The 19,877-nt window shown below is 63.2% G+C and overlaps 7 protein-coding genes across 8 annotated transcripts; 3 read left to right on the forward strand and 4 right to left on the reverse strand.

Annotated features, from left to right (window-relative positions):
* Positions 1 to 39: 39 nt before the first annotated feature.
* On the reverse strand, positions 40 to 1,401 carry xdhA_0 (putative D-xylulose reductase A; the record flags this gene model as incomplete). Its single annotated transcript, XM_062767124.1, has 5 exons — positions 40 to 760; positions 800 to 1,106; positions 1,154 to 1,178; positions 1,231 to 1,284; positions 1,321 to 1,401. 5 exons carry the CDS (start codon positions 1,399 to 1,401, stop codon positions 40 to 42), a joined length of 1,188 nt encoding a protein of 395 aa, XP_062623108.1.
* A 535-nt stretch (positions 1,402 to 1,936) lies between these two features.
* On the forward strand, positions 1,937 to 4,672 carry ILV2 (Acetolactate synthase, mitochondrial). Its single transcript, XM_062767125.1, has 2 exons — positions 1,937 to 2,681; positions 2,821 to 4,672. Exons 1-2 carry the CDS (start codon positions 2,269 to 2,271, stop codon positions 4,601 to 4,603), a joined length of 2,196 nt encoding a protein of 731 aa, XP_062623109.1. The 5' UTR covers positions 1,937 to 2,268; the 3' UTR covers positions 4,604 to 4,672.
* A 200-nt stretch (positions 4,673 to 4,872) lies between these two features.
* Positions 4,873 to 5,751, reverse strand: CNA04680 (Succinate dehydrogenase assembly factor 2, mitochondrial). Its single transcript, XM_062767126.1, has 3 exons — positions 5,396 to 5,751; positions 5,042 to 5,133; positions 4,873 to 4,995 (listed from the first exon to the last, which is right to left on the reverse strand). Exons 1-3 carry the CDS (start codon positions 5,732 to 5,734, stop codon positions 4,923 to 4,925), a joined length of 504 nt encoding a protein of 167 aa, XP_062623110.1. The 5' UTR covers positions 5,735 to 5,751; the 3' UTR covers positions 4,873 to 4,922.
* Positions 5,752 to 6,112: 361 nt separating this feature from the next.
* LOC62_01G000675 (uncharacterized protein) lies at positions 6,113 to 8,005 on the forward strand. Its single transcript, XM_062767127.1, has 7 exons — positions 6,113 to 6,271; positions 6,353 to 6,389; positions 6,540 to 6,695; positions 6,757 to 7,005; positions 7,055 to 7,276; positions 7,333 to 7,880; positions 7,925 to 8,005. Exons 1-7 carry the CDS (start codon positions 6,238 to 6,240, stop codon positions 7,957 to 7,959), a joined length of 1,281 nt encoding a protein of 426 aa, XP_062623111.1. The 5' UTR covers positions 6,113 to 6,237; the 3' UTR covers positions 7,960 to 8,005.
* Positions 8,006 to 8,087: 82 nt separating this feature from the next.
* Positions 8,088 to 10,000, reverse strand: swt1 (Transcriptional protein swt1; the record flags this gene model as incomplete). The annotated part of the gene is made up of 4 exons (XM_062767128.1): positions 8,088 to 8,392; positions 8,783 to 8,987; positions 9,039 to 9,460; positions 9,676 to 10,000. The coding sequence occupies 4 exons, from the start codon at positions 9,998 to 10,000 to the stop codon at positions 8,088 to 8,090; spliced, it is 1,257 nt and encodes a 418-aa protein (XP_062623112.1).
* Positions 10,001 to 11,209: 1,209 nt separating this feature from the next.
* On the reverse strand, positions 11,210 to 15,582 carry LOC62_01G000677 (uncharacterized protein). 2 transcript variants are annotated; one of them, XM_062767130.1, is made up of 3 exons: positions 14,392 to 15,582; positions 13,805 to 14,329; positions 11,210 to 13,769 (listed from the first exon to the last, which is right to left on the reverse strand). In XM_062767130.1, exons 1-3 carry the CDS (start codon positions 15,073 to 15,075, stop codon positions 11,337 to 11,339), a joined length of 3,642 nt encoding a protein of 1,213 aa, XP_062623113.1. In that variant the 5' UTR covers positions 15,076 to 15,582; the 3' UTR covers positions 11,210 to 11,336. The 2 variants fall into 2 exon arrangements, with proteins under 2 accessions (XP_062623113.1, XP_062623114.1); XM_062767129.1 differs by having other exon boundaries at positions 13,805 to 14,347.
* A 936-nt stretch (positions 15,583 to 16,518) lies between these two features.
* napA (AP-1-like transcription factor napA) lies at positions 16,519 to 19,852 on the forward strand. The gene is made up of 3 exons (XM_062767131.1): positions 16,519 to 17,513; positions 17,599 to 19,251; positions 19,305 to 19,852. The coding sequence occupies exons 1-3, from the start codon at positions 17,198 to 17,200 to the stop codon at positions 19,469 to 19,471; spliced, it is 2,136 nt and encodes a 711-aa protein (XP_062623115.1). The 5' UTR covers positions 16,519 to 17,197; the 3' UTR covers positions 19,472 to 19,852.
* The last annotated feature ends 25 nt before the right edge of the window (positions 19,853 to 19,877 follow it).

The following is a 19,877-nucleotide window of genomic DNA, read 5'->3' on the forward strand; positions in this document are numbered from 1 at the left end:
TCTCTTGGTCGTGAATCTTGTAGCAGCGATGCATTACTTCTACTCGGGGCCGTGGATGACACACTTGATTACGGGCTTGCCGTCCTTGTCCTTTCCGGCGCGCGTGAGCTCGAACGCCTCGAGCGCGTTTTCGAACGTAAACGTGTGCGTGAGGAGGGGCTTGAGGTCGACAAGCCCACGCGCAACGAGGTCAATCGACAGGGGGTAGTCGCCCGAGCCGTACCGCCACGAGCCCTTGAGCACGATCTCGTTGGTGACGGTGCGGAACATGGGGATCGTGACGTCGGGGTTACCAAAGCCGGTCTGCACGAACGTCCCGCCCGGCCGAACAGCATTCAGCCCGATCTGGATGCACGTCTCGGCGCCAGTGGCGTCGACTACCAGGTCGATGCTGCCGTGCCCGCGCTCGGGGATACGCAGCGACGCGAGCAGGTCGCGCGCCGCGCGCAGGCTGTAGTCTGGGCGCGACTCGCCCTCGTTCTGCTTGGGCGGGATGTAAACGTCGGTCGCGGCGTAGCCCTTTGCGAACGCCAGCCGCTCCTCGTTGATATCCACCCCGATGATGCGTCCCGCGCCCAGCCCCTTCGCAGCAGCCATGCACAGCAGCCCGACGGGCCCAGCGCCAAAGATCAGCACGTTCTGGTTCGTCCGCAGCCCGCCAACGTTCGCGACAGAGTGCACGGCCACGCTGAGCGGCTCCATCATCGCGCCGTAGATGGTCGGCACCGAGTCCGGCAGGCGGTACACGAGGTCGTAGGGGCTGGCACCGGCGTCAGCACGCCCTCGGCTCCCCACTCACAGCTTGTAGTACCGGCACAACGTGCCATGGTGCGGAGGGTACGCTGCAAACTCCATGTGCTCGCAGATCTGGTACTGCCCCCGCCGGCAGTCATCGCACATGCGGCACGTGGTGCCCGGCTCGAGCGCGACGCGGTCGCCGAGCTGCAGCGGCGCGGCGCCGGCCGGCGCGGACCCGTTGGCCTGCGCCGCCGACGCAGCCTTCGCGGCGAGGTTGGCGCCCAGCTGGACTACCTCGCCGGCTGACTCGTGTCCTAGACACATGGCGGAGCTGCAGGACACGAGGCCGAGCTTGCCCGAGTTGTAAACTGCGGTGTCAGCTTGCGTCGAGCCGCGCGACGGTGCGACAACCCACAGTGCACGTCCGAGCCACAGATGCCCTGCGACGGACGTCAGCCGCCACCTTGCCTGCCTTGCCTGCCACACACTCACAGTGTGCTTGACCTCGACGAGCACCTCGTCCGGCCCGACCTCTGGAACGGGCAACTATACGTCAGAGCCACCCACCACCCCACCACCCACCTCCTCGTAGCTCGTCTGCAGCTTGCCATGGAGAATGAACGCGGGGTTGTCGCGCGGCGTGAAGGTCGTAGCGGCAGTCATGGTGTGTGTGTGTGGGAGTGATCAACAGCGAACAACGCCCTCTTGGCTTCTTAAACTACCGGGACGATACATCGGCATGCTCCCTCCCGCCGGCTCGGTCTCCGCCCCGGCGGTATCGAGACGGCGTCTTGCAGCACCCAGCAACAACATCCCCGGCCCGGACTTAGATGTGGAGGTGGTGCAGGGGTCGTATAAGGGTTGCCATGTGGGAAATGGGCGGTTCCCCGCGGGGAAGTGCGGGGGAGGATGTCGGCCGACGGGACCCGAGGGCTAGAGACGTTGTTCTAATGGCATGGAATGTGCATTAGAAAATGGGAAGGAGGGCAGATTAGTCTCGCCAAAGATTCTTATAAAACCCACTCTCGGCAATTGGTCTGGAATCCGGCCGAAGATTTTTATTTTCGAATCCGCGCGTCGCATTTGAGTGGAGGGGGAGGCATTTCGAACTTTTGGGCGTGTATCGAGTCAGTCGTACGGAGGGACGGAGGTGTGATCTACGTCGGTGGTGAGTGGCTGCTGGCTGGTAGAGTATACGGCAGTCATTGAGTCTGACGCTGGCTGGGCTGGCTGCAGTATACTACGGCTACTACCTGCTGCTACTGTAGGCGGCACCAAACGAGTCGAATCGACTTTTACTACCCAACTCGAACCAACCTCCTCCGATCAGGTCACCCGCCGACGCAGGCCACAACCACCACTTGGCTGCTTGATCTTGCTCCATCTCACTCTCAACCACTCTCCTTCACTCTCCTTCTTGCACCTCTCCCCATATCAAAAGGGTCAAACCAGAACCCCCATCAAAACAGAAAGCTCACAACGAGCACCTAGTAACTGCCCCCAACCCACACCCACCGCCTTATCGCAACCATGCTCTCAAGGCCTGCCGCTCGCCTCCTCCGCGCGCAGCCCTCGGCGCGCGTCCCCGCCCTCACAAGGTATATCTCGACCCCTTCTTCCTCGTCGTCGTCATCATCAGCCGCGACAAAGAAGGCCGGAAAGCCCCTCCACACGTCGTCGTCGCAGCACGTCGCCGCCACCAACCCCGCCAATGTCGAGTACGCCGGCATCAAGGGCCGCAACACCATGACCCCCGAGGCCAAGGAGCGCATCCGCGACCACGCCAGGAGGATCCAGAGCTCGGCCGTCGCCAGCGACCCTGCTGCCGCTGTCCGCCCCGCCCCCGCCCCCCACTTCCAGGCGCCCCCTCATCAGAACACGGCCGAGTCGCCATATGCCGTCTCTGAGGAGGACCCCAATATCCGCGATGGCTACGACCACTCGTAAGTGTCGAGAGCTTGCGTCATGTTCTGTGCGACAAAGCTCGCACAGAACTTGCCGAAGTCGGGTATTACCCCTGCAGGCCACTTGATAGGCCGTGCTCGCCCGTGCCCCCCCGCTCGCTTGTAGCTAACCTTTCAGGTTCATTGGCCTCTCCGGTGGTCAGATCTTCCACGAGATGATGCTCCGCCACGACGTCAAGCAGATCTTTGGATACCCTGGCGGTGCCATTCTCCCCGTGTTCGACGCTATCCATGACTCGCCTCACTTTAACTTTGTCCTCCCCCGCCACGAGCAGGGTGCCGGCCACATGGCCGAGGGTTACGCCCGTATCACTGGCAAGCCCGGTGTCGTCCTCGTCACCTCGGGCCCTGGTGCTACCAACGTCATCACCCCCATGCAGGACGCTCTTTCGGACGGTATCCCCATGGTTGTGTTCTGTGGTCAGGTCGCCACCAACCTGATCGGCTCGGACGCCTTCCAGGAGGCCGACGTTGTCGGTATCTCGCGCAGCTGCACAAAGTGGAACGTCATGGTCAAGGACGTTGCCGAGCTCCCCCGCCGCATCAACGAGGCCTTCAAGATTGCCACCACTGGCCGCCCCGGCCCCGTGCTCGTCGACCTGCCCAAGGACGTCACCGCCGCCATCCTCCGCACCCCCATCCCCGCCAAGACTGTCCAGCCCGGCAACTCGGCCCTCCCCGCCAACCCCCTGGCCCCCGTTGTCACCAACACTTCGCCTGGCGAGTCGCACCTCATTACCAAGGCTGCCGACCTCATCAACCGCGCCAAGCGCCCCATCATCTACGCTGGTAACGGTGTTCTCTCGTCGCCCGAGGGCCCTGAGCTCCTCCGCCAGCTCTCGGAGATTGGCGACATCCCCGTCACCACCACCCTCCAGGGTCTCGGTGCCTACGACGAGCGCGCCGACAAGTCGCTCCACATGATCGGCATGCACGGTGCCGCTTACGCCAACTTTGCCATGCAGGAGGCCGACGTTGTCATTGCCCTTGGTGCCCGTTTCGACGACCGTATCACTGGCAAGGTCGACACTTTTGCTCCCGCCGCCAAGCAGGCCGCCCAGGAGGGCACTGGTGGTATCATCCACTTTGAGATCCAGCCCAAGAACATCAACAAGATTATCGAGGCCAACATTCCCATCCTTGGCGACGTCGTCGCCTCGCTCCGCGAGCTTGTGCCCCAGATCAAGGAGGTCGACCGCTCAGCCTGGATCTCGCGCATCAAGGGCAACAAGGAGAAGTACCCCTTCACCTTCACTCCGTCCAAGGCTGGCGAGCGCATGAAGCCCCAGGAGATTGTCAAGGAGCTCGACCGCCAGGCCGAGGCCATTGGCAAGGAGAAGGTCATCATTTCCACCGGTGTCGGCCAGCACCAGATGTGGGCCTGCCAGTACTACCGCTGGTCTGAGCCTCGCTCGTTCATCTCGTCGGGTGGTCTCGGCACCATGGGCTTTGGTCTTCCCGCCGCTATCGGCGCCAAGGTCGCTGCGCCGGAGAAGATTGTCGTCGACATTGACGGTGACGCCTCGTTCTCGATGACGGCCATGGAGCTCCAGACTGCCAACCAGTACAACATTGGTGTCAAGGTGCTCCTGTTCAACAACGAGTTCCAGGGCATGGTCGAGCAGTGGCAGGACCTCTTCTACGAGAACCGCTACTCGCACACTCGCATGTCCAACCCCGACTTCCAAAAGCTCTCCGAGGCCATGGGCGCCAAGGCGCTCAAGTGTGAGAAGAAGGAGGACCTCCCCCGCCTCATGAAGGAGTTCCTCGAGTACGACAACTCGCGCCCGATCGTGTTCGAGGTCATGGTTTCGTCCGAGCACGTCTACCCCATGGTCCCAGCAGGCAAGGCTCTTCACGAGCAGATCCTCCACCCCCTCCTCCGCGGCAAGACTGCCTAGGTTATTTCATGTGTTTTTTAGTATCAATCAATAGGGCGCCGATGTTGCGATGTATTGTGCACGGCGGGACGAGCGTGAGCTGCCGCAGGCAGCGAGCGGGGACAACTTGGGCGAGACACTGACTCGAGAGTGTACAATAATGGGTCCAGTAGCAACCACAGGCAGCAGGCGACACCAGGGCCAACCCGTCCACTCGTCGGACCACGCCCGACTCAACCTCGCTGCCGGACCACACCCGACACACCCACAACCCCGGCCCCACGCCACAGCCCAGAAATACCAGTACATGTCCTAATATACAAGCCGCCCCACACGCCGCCTACTTGAGCACCTCGGTGAGCTCGGGCATGCGGCGCGAGACCTTTTCGTCGTTGCGCGCGTGCTTGCGCAGCCTGGGGTGTTAGTGGGTTGTAGTGCAGTGTCAGAACTATAACCCACTTGGCCATGAGCTCCGTCTTGGCCCAGCGCTCGGGCACGGGCTTCTTGTCGACACACCAGTAGTAGATGTCCCAGTCGGGCTCGTCGAGGAACTGGGTGTGTGTCAGTTGGTGTGGTGTTGCGTGCGTGGCGGGTGGGCGTCTTCACCGCGTCGACCTCCGTGGGGCTTCCACCTTCCTCGGTGCAAGCTGACGGTATCATGGACTGGAGCTCGCAGCTAACTCGAGCTCGCAGCACGTACGTCCGACTCGTACCTAGCCCCACCCCCCACCCCCCACCCCCCACCCCCCACCCCCCACGCCCCACCCCCCACCCCCTCGCAGCTCGCTCCGCTCGCTCCTCGGCCAGACGCACCTTGTCAAACTCCTGCATCTGCGCCACATCCATCCCCGGCAGCTGGTCGCGCGCAAACGTGCTCAGCAGCAGGTCGGCCTCGAGCACGCCGCGCTTGCGCGTCTGGTAGATCAGGCGCGCGCGGAGCGCCTGCGGCGTCTCGCCCGTGCGGTCGATGGGCGTCGGCATGCCCCATTCCTCGACGACGTCCTGCGGGTTGCGCAGCTTGTTCGCCTCGATCATCTCGCGCGACAGGGGGAGGGGGAAGGGGTCGGCGCGGGCGAGGGGGGTTGTGGAGAAGGCGCGGGTGGCGAGGCGCGCTGGCCTCGCGCGGGTGAGGAGGCGGAGTGCAGCGGACATGGTGTCTGGTGTGGTGTGGGTGACTGATTCGAACCGTCCAAGTGGAGGACGTAGGACCGAAATGTTGGTGACTGCAGCGCCTCGGGCAGACTCGTCGCGTGATGACCCGATACCACCGTGGGAAACCCCTGAACCCACGTGGCCGGCAAACCGGGTCACTTTGAGGGTCGTGGCGCAGGGCAGCCGCGGCGTGGCAGGGCGCGTCGTCGGGCTATTGTTCACGGCATGCAGTGAGCACGCTGGGCACATGCTCGGCGTGCAGCTGCACGCTGCGTGGGTGCCGCCGCCTTGTCGTCATAATCGCAGGGCGCGCGCGATTGACATTTGAGTGACACGACCAACGGCACGGCTATGCCTATGGCGATGGGAAAAAGCAAAGAAACATTTGCTGCATCCGGGTAACATCAGCCTGGCAGTGCGTGCTAAAAGCTCGAACGAGGTGCCCCCCCGACAATCTCAATCGCACACTTCCCCCTCCCCCTTCCTCGCACCACAATAACAAAATGGACGCACAGTTCCTCGAAGACCAGGTCCTAGGTATGTCACCGCCAGTGTGGCACTGGCCGTGGCCCGCCGTGTGGGAAGCCTAGGCTGTCACTCACACACACACCACCGCAGACCTCGCGAGCCAGCTCCTCACGGCGAGGCTTGAACCGTGAGAATCAGATCGAGGTGGGCGACGGCGGCGCGTGGCGGCCGGCGTGCAGCTCGCCACTCGCAGTGGCGTGCACGCGAGCAGCACGCCGCCTCCCCCGTCGCCACCGCCATCTTCCCTCTCACAAGACCCAGCTCACCCACCCCGCAGCGACGCAACCGACGACGTTGCGTCCAAGTTCGCCCCCGACGCCGTGCTCGACACGCCGGCGTACCGCGCGCGCGGGAGCCAGAGTATCGCCGACACGCTGGCGCTGCACAGCCACTTTGGCAGCGGCGAGGTCGCCAAGTCGGAGTGGGACGACGAGTGGGTGGCGTGGCCCTGTCGGGGTATTCAAGCGGACACGATGATCTGACTACGCCCGCAGGAAGAAGACGTCGACCCTGTCCATCAAGCTCTCCTACGCCCTGCCCACCGACAAGCTCCCCTGGCCGCTCACGCTCGCGCAGCACCTGCACCTCCCGTTCGAGTACCACAAGGTGCGCGTGCAGCTCGCCGCCGACGAGAGCGTGCCGACGAGCTCGGACGCCGCCTCGCCCTCAAAGTACCACGTCTCAAAGGTCACCGTGCCGCACAGGAAGCAGCACCGCCTGCTGCACCTGTTCGAGCGGGTCGTGTGAGTCGGCGCTGATCGGCCGGCAGCAAGACACCACTGATTCGCCCAGGCTCTTCCTCCTGGTCCCCTTCGTCCCCTTTGTCGTCTTCCTCGGCGTCGTGGTCATGAAGTTCCTCCATAGGCACCCGCTTGCCGAGGGCGCCATCAAGCTGTACTTTGCCGCGGTCAAGGAGATTGTCGTATTCTTCTGGCGCGCGGCGGTCGACATTGTCCGCGTGCTCATTCCCGTCGGCGCCCTCGCCGCCGACAAGATTACGCAGATCCAGGACGAGTGAGTGGGCGTTGGGGCGGGCGGAGGCGGCGTGGCGCCAGCCGCTGACGGCAAAGGCAAAACGGAACCTCGACCGACGTCGGCGCGTCGCCCACTGCTAGCCCGGTGCGCCGCGAGTCCCGCCTGGTGGTCGAGGAGCGCAAGGTGGAGGTGAAGAAGGAGAAGGAGCACAAGCACAAGGCCGAGCACAAGCCGAAGCACGAGTCGAAGAAGGCCGAGCCCAAGCCCAAGGCCGCCGAGCCCAAGGCCCAGCCTACGAGCGAAGTCGCGCGCGAGGAGCAGGCGGCGGAGGAGCACCGCGCGCCGCACCCTCTCTCGAAGGACGAAGTCCACGTCGCGCCCTCGCCGGCCGGCGCGCCGTCCTTTGCCGCCGCGGCGGCCGAGCAGCCGGGCGACAAGGCCGAGCGCACCGAGGTCGCGCGCGAGGAGCAGGCGGCCGAGCAGCACACGGCGCCGCACCCGCTGTCGAAGGACGAGGTGCACGTCCCGCCTGCGCCGGCTGGCGCGGTGTCGTTCGCGGCCGCTGCTGGCGAGCACCCGTCCACCGAGTCGTCGTGCTCTGGCTCGCCGCCCTCCGAGGGCGCTGCTAAGAAGAAGAAGACGAGTGGGTCGCGTGGCGTGCCGTTGTGATGATCGCTGACAGACTAGACAAGAAGAAGAACCACACCAAGAGTCAGCTATAGTGTGTCCCTAGTCGTCGCGGTATACTATGTCACTTGTGGTTCTGCATGCGTGCGTGCGTTCGTTCTATGATGCCAAGTATTTACAGTGAAGATGATGCTATTATCAAGGGTAGTCTAAGGCCGCGCGGCTACAGGACTCGGACGCCGTCAGCGACGGCACGCCACTGCGCCACATCGATGCCGGGTACGCCGATCACGGCGAGCTGCTGCGCGAGCACGATGAACGCGTCCGCCGTCTCGCCAGCACGTACGCGGCGTTCTCCGCGCGCGGGCGGCGGGCCAAAGAACGCGTTGAGCGTGCGGGCTGATGCGATCGAGCGGGCAAGCGGGCGCTGGAGCTCGTGTCCGGGCGGCAGCGACGAGTCGAGCGCGTTGAGCTGCTCGACCAGATGCCCCGTGAGCGCTTGCGGCGTCGCGAGCACGGCCGTCGTCACTGGCGTCTGCGTCGGCGTCGCCATCGAGATGGAAATGCACACGTTGCCCAGCAGCGGGAGGAGGAGCGACGCGAGGTGTGGCGGGAGGCGCGTCGGCGGGGGCGGGGGCGAGGGTGCGCGTTGCGGCGGAGGTGGGGGTGGAGGCGCCATAGGCTGTGGCGGTGCGGGCAAGACAAGCTGCTTCTGGCCACCGCCGTAGGGCCGCGGTGGTGGCGGGCGCGCTCCAGGCGCCGAGGGCGGCAGGGGGGCAGGCGAGCCCGAGGCTCCGCGCGACCGCGCGGCAGCCATAGCAGCCGCCAGCTCGGCATTGGCGGCGTCCAACCCGCCGCCGCCGCCGCCAAGCGACCGCCGCGGCTGGTGGTAGCTCTGGCGCGGTGGCCCAGCCCCACCTGGGCCTGGGGGCGGCTGGCGCGCGACGGCGCTCATAGCCGACGCGAAGGCCGATCTCGGCGCTGGGCCCTGGTTGCCACGCGCCGCGGCGACCTCTCGCGCCCACTCGCCGGGCTTGATGCCCTCGCGCGGAGCGTTGGGCGGTGGCATTGCAAGGTCTGTCCTGTCGAAGATTGGATACTCGTTAATCTCGGCGTCTGTTATCTGTGCCAAGGGCGTAAGTGGGCGCTCCTTTGGGCTGACGCGACGACTCACTGGCTCGGTGTCGATCTCCATGCACTCGTCGCCATTCCACTCGACCCCGAGGCTGCGCGCAATGGCCGGGAGCGGTTCGTTTGCGGGGAATGTAGAAACGTGTTCCGTCTCTGCGCGGAGCGAGAGGATCCGGTCGTCGGTCCACAGAGACACGGGCGTGCCAAGGTCCGCGAAGTAAAGGCAGCAGAAGAGGATGTCGTCGTCGCCTTCGCGTGCACCTTGCGACGCGAGCGCAAACTTGCTCGCGGCCGCCTGCTGCTCTGTGCGCTTCTGCCCGCGCACGCGCCCTCGTCCGCCTCGGAGCTGACCCCGCGCGATGCTCAAGAGCCAGTTGGTAGCGCGGCGCGCAGTTTCGCCCAGCGACTCGTCGGGGCGTGCAGGGGAGGGGTTGGGCTTGATTGACGACTTGAGGCCGTCGAGTTCTGGAGAGGAGGTGGGTGAGCGAGCGAGCGACGATGAGAGTGAGAAAGAAAGAGAGCACAAGCACAAGCAGGATCGATCGGCCCAGCTGTGCGCGAGCGACGACCAAGGTGAGAGGCAGCACCTCGCACAAGGGCGCAGCCGGTGCAGCGCAGCGCAGGGCCATAGCTGAGCTCGTGCCACCACCGCCCAGCACCCCGAGTCCCTGCCGACTTACCAGCAACCACGCGCCCAGGCAGCAATATCCACGCCGAGACACTCATCGCCGCCAGGCGGTCATGCAGCGCGCGCACCTCGTCGAAGCGGGACAGGAAGACGTTGGTGTCGATAACGAGGTAGTGGGTTGCCGTGGTGTCGGCGTTGTGTGCCGGCGTGACGGCGGGGGAGGGGGCGTGCTCGGCGCTGGCAGCAACACCAGAGCCAGTGACGCCGCCGGTCGGCGTGGAGTACCCGCTTAACTGCTCCTCGAGGTACATGAGCACTTGCGACGGCGAGCGCACGCCGACGCCGGGCTCCCAGTCCATGCCGCTGTCGTCGGCCATGAACGTGTACTTCGCATGTGGCGGGTAGGAGGTCGCACGGGCCGGCCAGTGTGGCTGTCGTGTGGGTGTGTGTGGTGGTAGTGGTGAACTGGACTGAACCGTGTCGAGCGAGTGGAGGCGGCGACGTCAATGTCGCCGAGCTGCGTGGTGGATGATTTCTCTTTTCGCCCTGAGTTTCGTACTACTAGCCGGCCTGAAACAAACAACGCCAGACCAGTATGCCAAGGCCTTGTCCTCGTCGTGCTGATCATCGTCCACACCACCTGCCTGCACCATGAACCCCGCGCCGCGCACGATATACGCTCCACAAGAGGCGTGGGCGCCGCCACCGCACGAGCAGTACCAGTACCAGCAGCACCACTACGCCCAACACCACTACCCCCTGCAGCAACAACAACAACAACAACAGCACTACTACCCCTCAGCCCACGTCCCACCCGCCCCCGCCCCCGTACAGCGACGACACCGCACCACGCCCCCGGAGGAACGGCACGCGCTGATCGCGCTCGTGTTATCAGGCCGCACGATATCCAGCGCGGCGGCGCAGCTCAACCTGCCGCAGGCCACCGCCTCGCGCATCGTATGTCCTGCCCCCCTGTCTCTGCTCACACGCCTACGTAGATGCGCCAGTACAAAGAACGCGGGCACGCCTCCCCCCTCCCCCCACCAGGCAGACCACACAAGCTCGACGCGCGCACGCAGGCCGCCATCCTCGCTGACCTGGGGCAAGAAAACGCGCCCTGGGACGTGTTCGCGGACCGGTACGCGACCACGCCGGCCATTGTGCGCCGCCTCGCGCTCGCGCATGGCGTCGATGCTAGTCGGCACGGGAAGCAGAGGGTGCTGAGCGATAAGCCGCATAATGTGCGCCGCAGGAAGGGGTTCCTCGAGGCTGGGGGCAAGGTGTAGCCCTGGCGTCGAGCGGGAGCCACGTTGGGTTCAGCAAACAGAGCTGGGCTCTTGGAGCCAGCCGCTAAGTCACTGCCCCTCCGAGCCCCGCAGCCTCGACTCATGCGAGTCCCGCAAGCACTAGAGCTTCCGGTCCGCTGAGGCCATGTTATCGGCCAGGCGGTGAAAGCCGCGACAGCTTCACCGGACTGCCACACTAGACACCTGTCATGGCTTCGTGTTCGAACCCCTGCGATGTGCCACTGTAGCCGTTGTAACACCATCCTTGTCTGTAGCAGCACCCCTACGCACCCCCACCACCATCGATACAGTTCTAGTTCCATTCTGTGCTTTACGGAACACTGAATAGTCTACATGCTATGGTGGTGTTTCATGCGCTGCGCAGTACAACATGTTGCGTCGGCTTCTTCTGCTTCCCCTTCCTCTCCTAACCACGCCAAAGCCCGTCGAGCTCTGCAAACGTCGGCCCGTCCACACGGAACATTGGCCCTCTGCCACTTCCCCATCCCATCGACTCGAGAACCCGCTCAGCGTCGTACGCGAGCCATCCGGGCTCGACAGAATCCGACGCAAACTTCCAGCCCTTGCCGTCGACACCGCCAGCAGAGAAGCTCATGCGCTCAGAGTTGCCGCCCGCGTTGACAGTCCCGTTGAGCACGCCCAGCGTCTCGGCAACGCGGCGCACAAGGATCCCAAATGGCGACGTCTTGAGCTCGGGGGCGCGCGGAGTGAGGTCGTGCACCAGCCGGGTCAGGACGGCAGTCGCTCCCGGTGTCGAGCGCATACCCGTTCTTGCTCCCTGCGGCGCGAGGAAGGCAAGAGAGTAGACGGCGAGCGCAACCAGCTCGACGCGACCGAGATAGTCCTCGATCGAGTGCATGGCCTCCAGGTCGCGCTTGGACAACGGGAAGAGTTTGATGAGGCCGGCAAAGAGGCCAACCAGTTCATCGGCCGGCACCACCGACGCAATGACCTCGCGGTTGTGGTCCAACAGAGCGAGTCTGCCAAAGGCTTCCAGTGCCCTGTCGACGCTGAGAATTGCAGTTGGTGGCACGTCCCGAATCGAAATGTTGGGGCCGTAGCCAGGCTCGCGCAAGCGGAACGACTCCCAACCCTCGGTTAAGAATCCAGCGATGAGCTGGAAAATGGACAAGACTGAACGACTGGGAATTGCGCGGAGGTCGAAGAAACCGCCAAGGTTGGTCAAGATGGCTACCGATTCTCTCCTGACGCGAGCAAGTTCCAAGACGGAGTACGGCTTGGCGCTGTCGGGCTCTCCTGGCAGGCGAGCAAGAGTAGTCGAGGTGATCGCGGCCAAGAGGTTGAAGAGCTCGGGCCGAGCCATGTGCTGCTGGTTCTCGGGCAAGAAGGAAAAGTTTCTGATAATGTTGAGGCCTGCGAGCACAATGTCGGTAGGCCCGCGGGTCTGCTCGCGGCCAGTGTTCAACGAGTCTTCGTTCTCGCTGACCGAGTAGTCAAAGTGATGTCCGAGTTGTTCCAGGTCGCCAAACGTGAGGCGCAGGTCCGCCACGAGTGGTGGTACACTTGCGCGTGGTGTTGTAGTGCCGTCGGCAGCTTGGGCCTGCTCCTTCAACCAGGCCTCCAGGCCGCCATCACCAAGAGCAGCTTCGGCAATCAAGTCGAGAAGCTCGTTGTACACTTCGATCATCGGCAGGATGGGCAATGACGTCGTCGCAGCGTCGTTCTGAGGCATCGACAGCATGGACAAGACCGTCAAGCCGTATCCGACTTCACGCGGCAATCTCGAGCGTAAGCCCATGAGAACGGCCTCGACGTCGACCTTGAGCTCTTGCGATGCGTGAGTGGGCCGGCCAAGAAGGTGCTTGGGGAAAGCAGATGCCACTGCTCGTTCATCCCAGCCACCAAGCGTCGGCTGAGGGAAGTGCAGTGGTCTGTACTCAACCTTGTACCGCTGGCGTTTTGGTACATGAGGAACGGCACTCTGCGGAGCGGAGATTGGCGCCGGCGTTGATGGAGAAGCACTCTTGTTGTTGTTCGCAAGGTCACGCTTTCTCTTCTTCGCGGGGCCGCCGTCTGCGGTCGTTGGCGTTCCGTTGATGCCGATGGGGGCAACCGCACTCAAGGGCGACCCGGCAGCAGCGGTGGCCACGGCGATATCAATCTTTGGTTTTGGTGCAGCGACCGGTGTGGCTGGGGAGGGCGTGTTGGCGGCAGGAGCCGCCACTGGCGTCGGCGCCGCGGAAGTAGGCGCAATTGGTGTGGGAGCACTGGCTGTTGGCGTTGCGGCGGTGGCGGCGGGGGCTACTGGCTGTGCTGGAGTCACGTCGGGCACGGCCGGAGGAGCCACCACAGCAGTTGGCGATGGAGTGGCAACAGCTGGAGACGGCGTCGCGGCGATCGCTTGAACGGCAGGCGACGGCGCTGCAACTGCGGGAGACGCTGGGGGAATGGATGCCTGGGGCGACGGGGCAATGGCGGTGGGAGTAGGAGCTGACGGAGCCGGGCCCGAAACTGCTCGAGGGGTTCCAACGGTCTGGGGTGATGGTGCAGCCATGGGACCACCTGGAGGAGTCGGCGCCACTGGAGAGCCAGCGGCTAGAGGAGGGCGCACACCTCCAGAGGCAGCGAGGGCAGCTTGTTGCTGCTTTTGGATCTGAGCCATTTTTGACCGGGCCATCGCCTGCTCGAAGCCAAAGATCCAAGCCCGGTAGGCCTCGAGGAGGTACTGGACAGGATTTGTGGTCGTCTGCGCTGGCGAGGAGGGGTCTTGCCGTGGCAATGTAACAGGCGCAGGGAGCGGGGAAGGAACTCCCTTGGCTGTCAACAGCTGTTGCCAGACTGGGCTCTCGGTGGGGTTGCCTGGGAAGTCGCGAATGATCTGGAGTGGTCAGCGGCGTTGTGTGATACACCCACCTTCATCAGGCCTCCTTGTCTGAAGATGGCAAAGAACAGCTCTGTGAGCTCAATCCAAGTCTCGCCCAGCTTGAAGGAGCCGTTGACAAGCTCTGTCGGCATGGGCTGGTTGACGGTCTTGTAGTACTGAACAAGCGAGTTCAGGAGCTGTTGCTTCTGCAACATTGGCCGCACTGGCATGCCTGGAGGCCGAGCTCCCGGGGCTCCCGGCCCTGCCAGGCCACCGCCAACAGGTGTTGCTGGTGATGCGCCAAGGGGAGGGCGGATGCCAGCTGCCGATGCCACGGCAGCGATCACGCTCGGCGACGGTGCTGAGGCAGGAGAGGCAGCCGAAGGCAGGATCGGGTTGCCCGACACGGGCGTGCCCGTTGCGTTGGGAGCAGGCGACGGCGCAGTCGCACTGGCTGCTGCTGGAGATGGAGCAGTGACCGACGCAGGTGAGGCCGCTGCAGCCGCGGCGACAGTGGCAGCGTTGACGCCTGCTCCGCCAAGCGCGGCAGCATGCTTTGCACGTTGAGCTTGAGACTGATGCAAGGCTTGCAGCTGTGGTTGTCAACATTATTCCTTGGCACCAACACAGGACGTACCTGCTTCAAGATGGCCTCGCGGTCGGCTCCAGCCGCAATGTTCCCAAGAAGACCGCTGGCAGCAGCCTGAGCCGCCCAATCTGGGATGCCATTTACTGGCCTAACGGGTGCTGCTGCTGTTGGATCTTGAACCGCTGTCGTTGAGCCAGGTGTTGATGCCTGGGCGTTGGCTGGTGATCCTGCAGTGGCAGCCGGTGAGCTGCCAGGTGCTCCGCCGGCTCGCATGGCGGCAGCCTGCAGCGCCTGCTGCTGGACCTGAAGCATCCGTGCTTGCAGTTGAGCCTGGAGAGCCTGGACGTCCACCTGGCCAGGGGTCGTACCAGGCAGCGCAGATGCAGCAGCAGCAGCGAGGTTGAGATTGAGGCTTGGAGCTGTAGTTGAGCCGTTGGATGCCGGCGATCCGGCGCCGCCTAGACTTCCTCCGCTCGACTTGCGATTAGGAGGCAGAGTGAGGTTGGGGAGGTTGGGGAAGAGGGCGGCGGGGTTGGCAGCTCCTCCTCCTCCTTGTCCAAGCTGAGCCAGGTTGTTTGGAAACTTGGCAGCAAACTGTTGGAGCAGCTGTTGTTGAGTTGAAAAGTCTAGCGTCGATGGGAAGGGGTTCTGCTGTGTCTGCTGTTGTGTCTGTTGCTGCTGCGATGCCTGATCTCCCCCGGTGGAGGTCGACGGCCCTGCCTGTTGCGACATGGCCAAAGCGACGACGCGTCCAAAGTCGGCGAGAGGGAATGTGACGTGGCGTTAAGGCAGGATGGTGTCGGAACTGTTTGGCCGTTCGTGTCGAGCGCGACAGGGGCGAGGGAAGGTACGCGCCTCGTTGAGTGATGGGAGGCCGGGGTGGGCGTCTATTATCTCGGGATCGGGGCTGAACAAGATCTACGCGAGCTGGTCAGGCTGGCAAGCGAGCAAGCGGCGCGCGCGACTTTGACGAGGGCGAGATTGTCGTGTCGGTGGGTGCTGGACTAGCTGCGGAGTGTGTTGTGTTTGCCGGGCCACGAGACGAGACTGGCTCAAAGCGCGGCGCGTGTCTTCCTCTTTTGCCTCGTGATATTTGATCGCGAGCCTTTGGCTGCCGTTTTACCGCGTGGTCCTCTGCAGTTCAGACGGGGGGTAGATAGGCGCGTGTGCGATGTCGTGGTTGGACTCTTGGTGGCCCGGGTATCTCGCAAGTGGAGTGGCTCCCGGGGGGGGGGGGGGTTTGGGTGGTGGGAGACTGAGTCAAAGTCTCGGCGTTGGCGCTCAAGGGCGGGGCAGGGAATGCGCTTTTTGCCCCCGTCGACGTGAGCGTGTTGGTTCAAACAGCGGGGCTGGCTGGCTTGGTAAACCTGGCGATACACGGGGTACACGGAACGAGAAAGCGAAGCGTAACGGGTGAGTGGGTGCCGTCGGTGGGTGGGTGGGTGGCCGTGACCTAGCTGGGGGTGAAGGAAGGCAATCGATGGCGGCAGGTGGGCGGCGGCGTGGGCACGGCCAGAGGGAGAGACACGAAAGGGACGCACGCTGCACGCTGGCGGCAGAAGGAAGAATGTCGGATGGCGATTGGCTATTCGCCCACCGGCCCAGGCTTTGGGAACCACGTCGTCACCGCAACCAGCAACAATGGCCAACCGTCGGCGGCATTTGATCCCGCTCCACTCTGTCGGAGTGGTGGAGGCGACATTGGATCCGCTCGCTCACTACGGATCCGATTAACAACAAAGAGTCTAATGACTGCGGCGGGTGTCCCTTAAGCCGCCTTACTCCGCCGCTCCTACAAGCCAACGAGTGTGGCGGTCGCGTCACCTGGTTGTTGCATTTTGATCCCGCCGGCCTTCACATTGCTGATTCATCACCCTCGCTACCCGCAGGGTAAACAGGGAGCGTCAGAGCAGAGAGAGGTGTGGTGGATCACTCTAGACTAAGCAACAGGCAGAGTCCCCCCCCCCCACTCTAGACTGGATTTCAAGTCTGGCCTAATGCCACTGCCTGTTGCTGCTGCTGGTGACGTGCGGTCAATCTCCCCCCCCCCCTCTTGCGCCCCTCTGCCGTCGCCCCCCACCGACGCCCCTTCGAGTCGTGCTGACAGACCCATTCCATCCCGGCCGGGCGAGAGTTTCTAGGGAAGGCGTCCTGCTGCTTGCACACCTGCTTTCGTGCCCAGAGAATAATCGGGAGACCGAGTCCTGTGTGTCTCTCTGTTTCCTTTGCACACACTCTTGCTCGTTGTCACTTGCACCCTCGCCGTCATCGTCGCGCCCATTTTGGACATTGGGAACCGCGTCCCACTCAACAACGACGCTCCACCCACCTCCACCGACCTCCACCCGCGCTGGCACTCGCACGTCGCACCACCACCACCACAGCAGCCAGCCGCCGCCCACCCTCCCGGTCGTAAGCTTTCAACACGACAACCGGCCTCGGGCATCCATCGGCCCACCTTTCACACATCCCTCACCATCCCGCGTCGCCGCATCGCCGTCGCCGTTGTCTCTCTACGCCCCTCCTGCTTGCATCTAGTGGGCCGTGGCTGCTCCCACTTGAGCGCCGCACAGACCGCATCTCGACAACACCGACGTGACGATCTGGTTGCAATACGCCGTTTTCAGACACCGGATCTAACAACGATCCCAACGCTTCGCCACCCCCCCAGCCAACGCACCCTCCAGTTGCTTCCCCCATCCACACGCAGCCACTTTTGTGTTGCCCCCATCCCATCTCGATATTGGGCATCATCTCCATCCACATAGCTGTCGCGTCTACTTTCTCGACCAACTTTGAACAAGTAGCCGCGCCCCACCCTACCACCCACTTTTAGGCTTATCCATCATCCGTCATGGAAGCCCTCAACCCCCTCACACCCAACACTGCCGCTTTCCTCGACTCTCTTGCCTTTGGTGACATTGACACCAAGACACCAAACCCCACTGCCTTCCCTCCATCGGCATTCTTCCCCGTCCCCGGCCGCGACACGCCTGAGGAATCCTCGCCCGACTCCATTGTGGATGCCAACGACGGCAAGCAGACAAGAAATCAGTCCTTCAATCTGTCTGATGACTCTGAGGCTGAGATGACGACTGCTGCTGCTGCTCAGAACAAGCGCAAGGCTCAGCCTAGCAACCCTGCGGCGGATGACCACGACGACGATGAGGGTGAGTAATGGTTGCCGTCTCCGTCATCGGACATGCCTTTCGGCCGGCCGAGCGTAAGTGGCACGTGCCTGACACTTCCCCGCAGACTCGTTTTCGGAGAACGATGGCCACGAAGATAAACGCCAGCACGGCAATGACAAGCGTGGTCGTCGCAACACGTTGGAGAAGAAGGGCAATGAGAAGGGGCCAAAGGACACGACTACCAAGGCTCAGCGCCGCAAGGAGCAGAATCGTGCTGCGCAGAAGGCCTTCCGTGAGCGTCGCGAGGCCAAGGTTCGCGACCTCGAGGCCAAGGTTGCCGAGCTCGAGGCCAAGTCGTTTGGTGCATCCGTCGAGAACGAGAACCTCCGCGGCATTCTTCGCCGCTTGCAGGAGGAGAACGTCGCTCTCAAGCAGGCTGCCTTCACTTTCTCGGTCCCCTTCAACGGCAACAGCACCACTGCCACCAACAACGCGGCTGCCCCCGCGTCGGCGGCGGCTGCCGCTCAGCGCTCCGGCCAGCAGACCCCCACTGCTGCTGCGCTGAACCAGCAGCCGAGCGGCATTGACTGGTCGCAGTTTGCCAACTTCAAGGTCCAGCAGATTGCCAAGCCCCCTTCGCCTCCTCAGAGTGTCTCGAACGACTCGCTGCGCAGCATTCACGAGGCGTCGCCTCACCTCGCGCACCGTGGGTCTAACTCGTCCATCCCTGGTGCCAGCCCCGAGTCTCTCGTTTCGATCAACGGTCCCAGCCCCAGCTCGGGCTCGGAGCGCAACACCGCCCCGACCCTCTTCAGCGGTAACACGACCTCTCAACCCCAGCTTTCTCGGTCGCCCAACACTCAGAGCCCGGCCGACAACCTGTCCACTCCTAGCTCCATTGGCGGCACGAACAAGGAAGACGTCGAGGCCCTCTTCCGCAGCCTCTACCCGAATGGCATCGATTCTATCCTGGCGTCGGCGAACAACACTGGCAACACCCCGGCAGCCACCAACACGACTGCCACTCAGCCTGTCCAGTCGGTTCAGTCCCAGTACACGTTCTTGAGCTCTCAGCCTGCCCTCACGTCGCTCGCCGACTCGTCGTCGAATACCTACGCTAAGCTGTTCGGCGATGCCACGGCGTACCGCGACTCTTCCGTGTCCGCCAACCCTCTTGCTGGTCTCAACAGCCTGAACACGTCTACCAACTCGAACGCATCCACCGCCAACGCCATTCCCGCCTCCAACCCATTGTCCAACCAGGCACAATGGGCTGATCTCACCGAGAACAGCGTGTCCGACTTCCTGGCGTCTTTGTCGGGCGCCAACGCGACGACTGACACTGCCGATGCTCTCGGCAGTGCCGAGGAAGACGCCTTTTCCAAGCAGCTCGAGGCCCTCATTGCCCAGTCTGGTGGCACCTCGCCTTCGGCTCCGTTTGTCTTCCCCGGTACGACCTTCAGCCCCAACGCCTACCTCAACATGTCTCCCTCTCCTCTGCAGTCATTGTCCAACTCGCAGACACCACGGTCGACGACTGGCGAATCAGCATCGGCATCAGCGTCGCCCTCATCAGATGCCGCTGCCGCCTTTGCTTCGTCGACGGGCGCCCCTGTTTGCGGTACCTCCAAGGTCATCCACGTCCTTGGAGACGACGGACGCGTCATGCGCCCATCAGAGGTCTGGACCAAGATGGGCATGCACACAACCGAGCCGGGAGACTTCCTCATCGACGACCTGTGCGACCAAATGAAATCAAAGGCTACCTGCAAGGATGGTATGTGAGCTTTGTGGTGGTTACTTCAATTTGCATGATCTAACATCTGTCAGGAAGAAGGTATATGAAGTTTGACGACGTCAAGACCATGGTCGCTGCTCGTGCTAGCGGAGTGGACTGCGATGAAGCATCACCGCCTCCGAAGACCGAGTACACCGACCCCGCCGAAAGCCAAGCGCGTCTCAACGAGGCGTACATCCAGGCCAACGGCGGTCTTTAGAGTTCGATTTCGTTCGCCACGCTTTTTCTACGACCCACATTCGTCATTGAATCAGTCGCATGTGCATCGCCGGTCACCAGCCGCCGACGCTTCCGCACTGTGTATCACTTCGCCGACTCGTGCCACCACCACCACAACCTCTCTCTGTACAGTATAGTTGCCACCAGGAGCCGCGAGACGAGGGCATGCATGCCCAAACCCACAAAAATGGCCTGTAGCGAAGGCGGAGGGATTGACTCGAGCGACCAGTGTTCGCTCACAGCATAACCCTCCAGCCATGACGCTTAGCAGTCCCGTCACGCATCCACAAAACGCATGTACTCTGTATTCTAGGTACCTTGGACTCTCGGGTCTGGTCTGATGCCACCTGTTCACTTCGAATCGAGTCGTACTCGGCTGCGTGGAT

The sequence above is a fragment of the Vanrija pseudolonga genome, chromosome 1 (assembly GCF_020906515.1).
Source record: "Vanrija pseudolonga chromosome 1, complete sequence".
Classification (NCBI taxonomy): Eukaryota; Fungi; Basidiomycota; class Tremellomycetes; order Trichosporonales; family Trichosporonaceae; genus Vanrija; species Vanrija pseudolonga.